This window comes from Nansenia antarctica, assembly GCF_963989245.1.
Source record: "Nansenia antarctica genome assembly, chromosome: 13".
In the NCBI taxonomy this organism is placed as follows: domain Eukaryota; kingdom Metazoa; phylum Chordata; class Actinopteri; order Argentiniformes; family Microstomatidae; genus Nansenia; species Nansenia antarctica.
Window position 1 is genome coordinate 17,816,047 of NC_137683.1, and position 10,243 is coordinate 17,826,289.

Sequence of the window (10,243 nt, forward strand, 5' to 3'; positions counted from 1 at the left end):
GGTTAAAAAAAAAACTCATCCAAACGCTGGATAAAAGATATGCGATTCCCTCCCGCACGTACTTTAGTCACGTGGCCATCACAGAAACGGACGCGGAATGTAGGAAGAAACTTGAGACGGAGCTGAAACATGTCGAGTAACTATGCAGCAACAACCGACCTGAGCCGTATCTCAGTCTCACCGTGCACTTCATACATTCCGACTTTTATTTTGTTAATCGCAATTATTTCTGAGACAATTGAACAGCAACGTTTGGAGTTGATACAGGCCTAATAGCATCATCCTTTGTTTCTTTCACCAGTCGTTGTATTGTTCTTCCCATGATGGATGTGTGTTTATCTTGTAGATAGTAATAGTTATTTGTCTGTATTATCTTGTAGATAGTACTAGCTTTTTTGTCTGTCTTACATGTAACGATGAATTGAGAATCAAGGACCCCAATTGAAATAAGCCAGTGGCTTTCTTGGGTTTTTATCCTGTTAGTTGACATTGTATGTAATATGTACTTTCATGTACCTACTTCTGCAAATCTTCTAATAAAGTTTTCAATCAATCAACCAATCACTTCTCCATCACTCAGTGAAACTCTCCGATTCAACGAAATTCCATCTAGACTGACAGGACATGTCACCTGCAAATGTTGATATATTATATTAATATTATATAGAATAACTGACTGCATTTGTTTGTAATGAATAACGGAGTATTATCTTGTAGTCACTAACGGAGCTCCACCCATGAACGACTGCAGCTCTGTACTGACCATTGTATCTAGCAGCTCTCTGCTTCATTCATCAATCACTCCAACTCCTACCGTCAGGTCGGCGCCTCCGTTGTTGTTCAAGATAGTGTCGCTTTCCCAGTATTTATGTAAGTGAACATACAGGATAATCCTGGTCCAAATAAATCCGTGATTTCAATCGTGTGATTGCTGACATGAGACGGCAAAGAAATGGCTACCCACGGAATGAAAAGTGGTAACGTCATCACCATGCGCCTCGTAACGTCACGAACCAAATATGGCTCTAGTGGGGGTAATAATATGTGGCTCTAGTGGGGGTAATGTGCAAGATTTTAGGGTAATCGTTCACTTTTTCATAAAACCACGGAACTTGGTACACTTGTACAGTTTGTTGTCCTGAACATTTTCAGACGTGGAGCCCTCGAAAAAACTCCTCCTAGTGGCCGTGGCAGCCATTTTCCTTTCCGCCATAGCCGCATTGTGTGTTTTGCTTCATATCTCCTGAACCAAACATGATAACACCGAACAGAAGATGTCTACCCCTATGTTTTGAAGGTCAAGGATTACAATCATACCGTGTATCTGCTTCGGTGATCCCTGGCACATTATGAGGTCTGAGGTCACCACTAACTATTCACCAGAACATTTTATGATGTTGTGTATGGTATCATTGTAATCCTTGACCTTCAAAACATGGGGGGTAGACATAATTTGTTCGGTGTTATCATGTTTGGTTCAGGAGATATGAAGCAAAATACACAATGCGGCTATGGCGGAAAGTAGTTTGAAGGAAGTTGAACTACAATAATATGAACCCTTCTCATGTTTTGAGTGAAAACCAAGCATTCTTCAACTGCCTCATATCTGATATAACTCATAACTGTAGTATGATTAAAAGACAGTTGTCCTGCAAACACAAAATGCTAACTGGCTAACCATGAGGTAGGATTCATTGGCAGTTTTGTTTACTAGTAGTATTTGTGGTTGCAGGAGGTTTCTAGAAGTGTCATCTCCGTGGATATCTATTGGGTCCCTACCCCTTTGTCTTTTCTATGGGAATGGTAATTCGCTCAAGAAAGTGAGAGTCTTATTATGATAGTGGATCAAATTAGATTGGTTGGTTCAGTTGGACTAGTAGATAGCTACAGTAGCAGACTGGCCATCTGGAGCACCGGGAGAGTTCCCAGTGGGCCGTTTGATCTGTGGGGCTGGTGGATGTGGGCCAGGGGGCTAGTGGATGTGGGCCAGGGGGCTGGTGGATGTGAATGTTTTTCAGTATATATGCTCTCAGCAGGAATCGAACCTACAACCTAAGCGTTGTTAGCGCCATGCTCTACCAACTGAGCCAGAGAAACATGGCACATGCAGTACAAACCTCCTGAGACATCTACTGCTTTCCTCTATGATTTCTACTACCCCCTTGTACTGTTTCTCCAGTGTCTTTATTTAAAAAATAAATAATAATAATAATAATCTTTTATCATGACAACTGCCAATGGCCGCTAGCCTGAGCTAGATTACTCTTCCTGCTACGACTGGTGAATTGATGATTCACTTGCCTAGTCAAATGTATTGATTGTAAGTCGCTTTGGAATAAGGAGTCTGCTAAATGCCAAAAACATAAACAAACTAAAAAGCCCCAGTGTTCTATGTGGTATTTACCTAGCAACAACACTTTGGTTGGCTACAAAATGAAGCACCATCATTTATGCCTTTTTGGTGAATAAAGTCACCCTTGGCACTCCAGAATGTTGACAATTTGAGTGACTTTATTCATCCTCAGCACTAAATGAGTTTAAGCTTTGTGGGAAAAGAACACAGAATCATCATAAGAAGCCCTGTTGTGAAAAGTAGCCTAGAACAATTTCCTGATTCCTGATTTCCCAAATGACATGGAAACAATGACAACACAAGACAGACTCTCAAAGTTGGTCTTTTATTCAAAATTTTCTTCAAAAAAGTAACATGAACTCGTCATGACAGCAACATCCTTTCATAACAACCTCTGCTGATCCAGCCGCTATTTTCAGCTTTATACACCAGAGTGAAATCCAAGGACACTTACTCTGTACAACCGTGCTTCTGATAGAACTAAGACCCCTTATTTCAACAACTAAACATCCGAGCCTGTCTATTACTGTGTATATTAAAACTAAATTATGAGTTGTGAGAGGAATGGGGTGAAGGGGGGGTCAGTCCTGACGGTCAAGAAACCCAGGAATCAGCTGCCTAAACTTGGGAACATCTCAGTGAGGGTGGCCTGCTTACTGCTTCTCCGCAGAGTGAGCGGCGGAGCCGGGGGTAAAGTGCCTGGCGGGGTTCTGGCGAAGCTGGTACTGGTCTTTGGAGCCTTTGCTGCGGTCCACAGCGGCACGGAGGGTGTCCTCTCGGTTCAGCTGCTTCTGCAACTGGAGAGCCAGATGCTTGTCCTCTTCCTCCTGCTGCCTGCGTCTGAACAGCTGCTCCTCCTCCCTCTGGGCCAGCTCCTGGAACAGTAGGGCCTCTCCCGGGGCTGGTTTAGGCTCCACACGCTGGGGAAGGGATGAGGAACAGCATGGCCTCTCACTGGACATATCTCCCTCCCCACTCAGCTCAATGTCACAGCTCTTTCTTTTAGTCGAAGCCCCCCTTTCTTGCGGCGTGGTGTGGACGGGGGGTAGTGTCTGTTTTAACAAGGGGTCATCGGTTGGATGGTCTGTGACTTCCGCTGAAGCTGTGGGCTCACACTGCACCCTGGCGCTCTCCTGTCTGCCAGGGATGTCCAGCGAGGGCGTCGGGCACTCTGGAAGGTCCTTTGAGGGCCGAGGCTTCACGTCGGAGTGGTGGATGTTTTCCTTCAATGGAACGGAGGTGTAATAAACAGAAGTTAAGAAACTTTGAGAATCACGTCAGTTATTTTGGACTAAATAAAGCGAAATGTGTGTAATAGATGAATGCTGAGTGAATAAGCATCCAAGAGACTTGGAGACCCACCTTGTTGGAACTGGTTTCGGAGCCACTGTGTTTTTGTGGAAAAGGGCGTATCAAGTATCTGAGGACAGAATTCAAATCAAATTGTATTAGTATAGGGATGGGACGATTATCGTTTTTATCGTTAATCGCGATAAAAACACCCGCGATAACTTAATCGTGGAGAATTTAAATTATTTGAATAATCGTCATAATCGTATGTTATGAATAAACTGTGTTTAACAAATGTCTGGCGCTATTTTTCAGCCTAGGCTACATTACTTTTGCAGTCAAGTTAGCGACTGTTACTGTAATATAATTGCAATTCCTCACATGAGCCGCGCGCGAATATCCTCACAGAACTTGTCTCGCGCTATTGTTCAGCCTGCATGGGTAACGTTACTGTCAAGTCAGCCTTGTCAGTCAGTCACTAGGTAACGTATGCTAGCCTACTCACCATGGCTGGTGAAAAACTTTAGACGGGATACTGTCATTGGCCTTCCTTGTTATTACCAGGCAGTGACAGTCTATGGCTGCAAAAGGCACGGTCGCCCCTAAGCTTTAGCAAATATATTGTGGTTTACTTAATACTGTTCAGCACTTGAGGTTACATTCAATGCATGACTTGTGCTATAGGCTAAATACAATGATTAAAGCGGCAAGTAGCAAGTATGCGCATCAAAGGCATTAGGCACGTAACATCCATGCTGTATAAACACATGACAACCGTCCGTTATTTCCCGAACTTTGCCCGAACCCCCCGCGAGGACCCGGGGAACAACGGTATGCTCCCCGCGGCTGCTATCAGACTGGCCGCGGGAGTGAGTGTTGAGGGAGAGAGGAGACGGCAACCCTCGCTCGCCATAGACTGTATCCCTACTCGTCTCTCCTGAGCTCGGTTGTAACGTGAACCGTGGAATACAGGATATGTTAGATGCTTTACAGTAATTCCCCAAATGACCAGAAAAGGAAGTTAGATTTGTCGCTGGTCGCTTTTGACTAATTAAGTCGCCAAGGGGCTCTGGAAGTTGGCAACACTGGGAGTGCGTTCTTTAAACTTCCTTGGGTACGTTAATGAAAGGTGCTGATTGGCCGAAAAGGAATTGCTCTTTCTTAAGGACCCGGATTATGGCCACTAGAATCTGAATTTGAATTACTGACTTAAAATGTCCTAAAAATACAACAAAATCTAAGTTAAAGTGATTACAGTGTGTTTTATTGGCATTAAAAAAATACAAAATAAAAACATTTTTATTTTAGTTTATTTTTTAATTCTCGCGATAATATCGTGGATCGCGATTATTTTGCCCACGATAATCGTGACATGACATTTTCTAATCGTCCCACCCCTAGTTACGTACACAATATACTAGATACAATGCAATTAAATTCTTTAGGGGAAGCAACTCCTCAACAATGCAACTCCTCAACAATAATAATAGAAAAAGACAATAGGAACAACATAAGGTGGCATAGTAGTAGCTATGACCGACTGCCTTCTGAACAGACACTGAGACCAAAACTACCACACACCATGCCCAGGGGGTCTACGGTCAGGTCAAGACATTCTTTTAATTGGTTCCTCGCTCCAGCAGTTGTTACTTGACAGTGTTATTGATTCCTATGCAAATTAGAGACCCTATAAAAACAAAGATATTCATTCCAAAATGACATTAACCACTCAGATGGACTCAATTCAACCTATTGAGTCATTTGTTGATGACATGTTTGCATTTTAGCTAATTTTAAGAGTGTCATTGAAAAGGGTCTGAATACTTACGTACATGGTGTATTTTTTTTACTAACATTTAAAAAAAATATGTTTTCACTTTATCATTCTGGGGTATTGTGTGTGGATTGATGGCAAATTCTTTTAATTTAATTCATTTTAAATTGAGTCTATAACACAACAAAATGCGGAAAGAGTGAAGGGGTATGAATACTTTCCGAATGCACTGTACATACAAGCAGACATATTTATATATATGTGTGTGTGTGTGTGTGTGTGCATGGTGCTTGTAATTTAATAATAATAACTCTGACCAGGACTTGAGACTCACTTCTCTATGTAACATACAGCGGCGCGGTTCCTCTTCCTGGTGGGAGTGATGACATTGGGTCGCATGTTCTTCTGAGACTCTGAGATCGGGCTTCGGTTCTGAAGAGAAGACAACATGAGAAGGGATCCCATCTGTGTGCGTGCAAGTTATACATTTTTCTCTTGTTTTGTGAGCTTAGTTGTACTGTTGTACAATTTACTATACCTGTACTGCTGTACAGCTGATTGTACCTGATTATTCCACATGTCGGTATTGCTCACAATTGGTATGTCGATTGTCAATATAGTCCCGTACTCTATGTTTTTACTATAGACACTTAGCTTGACTGAGTGTCTTTTTATCTTTTGTAGACTGTACATTTATTATGTCTGTATTGTGTATGTTCAGGACCACAGGAAGACTAGAGGTACATCTGTGTGCTTCTAATGGGGATCCTTAAATCAAATCAAATCAAACATTTCGAAATTACAACCCTTTTTATACATAGTCTCCCTATTTCAGCATCTAAAGTATCAGGAAATTGTCTTGACAGGTGTTTCTGGTTAGTCAGGTGTGTTCCGTCACATCATTTATGCAGTCATAAGACGTGTAGTATTGATTCTAGGCTTTCCAAAATCTACAGTTTGTAACATCATTAAAAATAAAGAAAGCACTTTCACTTTGCCTTGCCTTGCTTTCTTTTTAATGATCCATGTTGCAGCCATTATGTGTGTATGGATGACTATTTGTTTAATTTGTTGTAATACTTATTTGTGAACACTGGGTGGAGCATGGGTGCAGGAAAGCATTTAAGGTGAACTCACCAGGACAGGTGTAGGTATTTGCAGACTGGGATGGGCACACAGTTTTTGACCGTGTAGCCATACTCACGGCTTTTGTTTGTTGTAGTTAGTGTTATTATTAGAGTAAATAATTTTTGCAGCTATACATAGGTCGTCTGTACTGAGTTCACACGTCCAACAAGATTCTACCCAGTCTAGCCAAATCCCTCGCTGGCTTTAGTAGGAATAATCCATGTTCCAAATAGTTGATTTTGTTAAGCCTAGTTTTGGCTATGTTTCTAATTGTTGTCATTTCTAAATGGTGAAACCAATATGTACACAAATACCATCAGATAAAAGCTGAGAATCTTTACTCTAACCTCATAGTAATTGTTTGATTTCAAATACAAACGTTTGGAAGAGAAAAATGAAAAGAAAAATGCTTCACTGTCGCAATACTTATGGAGGACACTGCATATTACATCAAATGTATCATATACGTGACCTGGGGTGGTCCAGTGGTCTAGCACTGCTGTCTACCGTGCACACATATATGCCCATGTCGGCATGGGTTCAATGGGAATGGGACTGACCCACTCAGAAAAGAAAAAACGTAAAAAATATAGCATACATTGTTAGAAGAAAAGGTAAAAAAGGAAATAAATGCTCATTGCTAATGTACTATTACAACCTACCAACTCCTGGCTGAGCAGTCTGGCCAGGGTTTCATCAGTCTTCAGGTGCCTCTCCTCTTCTCTCCTCCTCTCCTCGGCCAGACGTGCCTCCTCCTGGATGTACTCCTCACTGGCCTTCCACTCCTCCTCCTCCACAGCACGCTTCTCCTCGGCCAGACGTGCCTCCTCCTGGATGTACTCCTCACTGGCCTTCCTCTCCTCCTCCTCCACAGCACGCTTCTCCTCGGCCAGCTGCCAACCGTTTAAAACGTGAGTGATTGGCAGCAGTTATACAGCAATCAGCAGTTATTTAGGTAAATAAGCAGTTATATAATAATCAGCAGTTATACAGCAATCAGCAGTTGTGTAATAATCAGCAGTTATTTAGTAAATAAGCAGTTAAATAATGTCCTCTTATATTTGTTTATTTTCATATTGTTTTTACATGTTATACAAATGTAATGTATTTGTATTATTATTATTATTATTATTATTATTATTATTATTATTATTATTATTACACATAGACAGAAACACACACACACACGGTAATCAGCAGTTATACACCCTGAGAGTGCTGACCTTGCTGATTTGGTCTTCGTACTCCCTCCGCACCTCTCCTGGCTGGCTGACTCTGGGTCTGGAACCCAACGCTGAGAGCAGAGAGAGGAACGACAGGTCAGCCAACCTCACCAAGTCATTGCAAATAAAAGAAATCCTTCCTTCACACTTTTATGTAGAATATAGCTACTGTATATAAGGTCCCAAATGTCTATTGGTCTATCTTTATTTTGTATTCTTAGCTATTTTATTTAGCCTATTATTCAATTGTCACTTTATGTTGTTGTTGTTGTTGTTGTTGTTGTTGTTGTTGGTGAAGTGAGCTGATGTAACACCTGAAAGTATAAAGAACATTAAGTACCTATTTATCTATAGCACACCCAGGATGCTGTATAGAAGGCAAACTGGTTAGGGGAGGAAAAGGTGAGAAGCATGTGTGAGCTGGGGAAACACTAGTGGGGTCCGGGGGAAAGACTTTAAAAACATATAAAATATGTTTATTTTAAATTATAAACTGAAGGTTTTAAATGATCATTTCTGTTGACTTTTAGGATTTATGGAAAGTTCTCATCCTAGAGTAAAATTGCAACAAATTAGCTGAAAAACTAAAGAGGACTTTGCAGAGGGGCAATTACTCCGGTCCAATTCACAGGCTAAAAGAAAATGGAGGGGCAAAATATAGGGCCGGTTTCACAGACAAGGCTAGTCCTGGACTAAATCAAACTTTCAGGGCCGGTTTCACAGACAAGGCTTAAGCCTAGTCCTGGACTAAATCACACTTTCAATGTAAAATCTCCATTGAAGATGCTTTTTAGTCCAGGATTAGGCTTAAGCCTTGTCTGTGAAACTGGCCCTCAATGTGAAATCTTGATTGTGGCCTGGGGTGGTCCAGTGGTCTAGCACCGTAGTCTATAGTGCACACATATGCCCATGTTGGCATGGGTTCAGCTCATGCCCTGCTGACATGCCCTCTCCTCCTTGCTTTCCTGTCTACCTTCAGTGAGTTCAATATCCCTATCCAATAAAATGAAAAATATGAGTGGGACTGCCCCACTCAGAAAAAGAATAACAAATGTCAAATCGCCATTGAAGATGCTTTTTAGTTTGGGATTAGGCTTAAGCCTTGTCTGTCAAACCAGCCCTAGGCCTGCCGGATCAATTACTCCAGTCCAATTCACTAAGGCTAAAACAAAACGGAATAAAACATAAGAGTTGGATGAAACTGGCACTCACTGCTTTCCTCCTCATCCTCTTCACCGCTGATCCTCCGCTGGCACTGCAGAGGAAACGCCGCCTGCACCCGCCGCCACAGCGCGTCGTTGACCAGCGTCTTGTTCCTGCTGTTATGCCTCGCCCACGTGGACACCCTCTTGCGACACAGCGGGCAGCACAGGTTGGCCTTTTCCACCGTCTCCTGGAAGCAGGGCTTGCAGAAGCTGTGGGCGCACGGCAGTGTCACCGGCTCCATGAACACCTCCAGGCAGACTGGGCAGAGGCAGTCATCCCGAGACAACAAGCCCCCCTCCCCTTCCTCTGTCACAGCCACCTCGTCCTCAGACACTGGGGGCATCCCTCCACGTTCCTGTAGTTTTTTGCTCCGTCCTATACTTCTGTGTAAAACCAAATGCCCAGAGGTTACAGTCGAAATAACATTCTGAGTAAGGTGATTTGGTTGGCATTCTTGTGTTAGATTTTCATATACTGTATATAAGTTACTAGTTCACGTTTATATGTTTACAAAAGTACACAGTTACATGCTAACTCCCCCCTGTGAATAGGCCATATAGTGTACATAAGCATATACGTTTACATACTACTAGATACATTCTCAGATTCCTACCGATCACTTACCCCCCTATGTATGTCTCATTCTTTTTTGTATTATCTTAGTTAGGACTGTGCTGATTGTTAGCACCTAGGGCTTGCATTTAATTTCGTTGTACCTGTTACAATGACAATAAATTCATTCATTCATTCATTCATAATATGTCAAGGATATCTACATAGATTGAGCGCAGATAAACAGAGCACCGTTACTTACCGTAAAATACCAACTCCACGAAATCTGTTTGCCAACAAAGGTTTCGACATGTGACAACTTGTTAGTGTGTGTGACTGTGTGACAGTGTGACAGCAGTGACTATCAACAGTCACGCCATTTTGTTGCTCCAGACTAGACCAGGACGGTGGTTCTGCCTGGCTAGATGGTAGTCCTGGTAACTGGAGGTTAGCTAACTATCTCTCTGACTGTAATATACAATAATAACTAAGAGATTATCAAATGGAACAGTAAACAAATAGAAAAGACACTGCTACAAATATGTTACTCTTACTAAAACGACAGATGATAGAACGTATTTGCTGTGCCAAACAGAAGTGTTAGCGTAGCGAGCTAGCTGGGTGCTCCAGTCAGCAAATGGAAAAAGCGAGCTGAATTTTAAGTTAAAAGATTATTCAGAAACGACTTCATAACTTACACTGACTCCCACGCTATGA

The 10,243-nt window shown here is 42.1% G+C and overlaps 1 protein-coding gene across 1 annotated transcript; it reads right to left on the reverse strand.

Moving 5' to 3' along the window:
* Positions 1-2,662: 2,662 nt before the first annotated feature.
* LOC308169789 (E3 ubiquitin-protein ligase rnf168-like) lies at positions 2,663-10,243 on the reverse strand. The gene is made up of 7 exons (XM_080544536.1): positions 9,789-10,243; positions 8,981-9,357; positions 7,769-7,839; positions 7,208-7,438; positions 5,752-5,849; positions 3,716-3,773; positions 2,663-3,576 (listed from the first exon to the last, which is right to left on the reverse strand). The coding sequence occupies exons 1-7, from the start codon at positions 9,836-9,838 to the stop codon at positions 3,007-3,009; spliced, it is 1,455 nt and encodes a 484-aa protein (XP_080400662.1). The 5' UTR covers positions 9,839-10,243; the 3' UTR covers positions 2,663-3,006.

What these genes read in the sequence shown, in the direction of transcription:
- LOC308169789 (XM_080544536.1), bottom strand. Translation starts at nt 9,838, where the DNA reads ATGTCGAAACCTTTGTTGGCAAACAGATTTCGTGGAGTTGGTATTTTA. An exon ending in CGTGGAGTTGGTATTTTACG is followed by an intron (nt 9,358 to 9,788) that starts GTAAGTAACGGT and finishes GGTTTTACACAG; the next exon opens with AAGTATAGGACGGAGCAAAA. An exon ending in GCTGTATGTTACATAGAGAA is followed by an intron (nt 3,774 to 5,751) that starts GTGAGTCTCAAG and finishes TTCTGTCCTCAG; the next exon opens with ATACTTGATACGCCCTTTTC.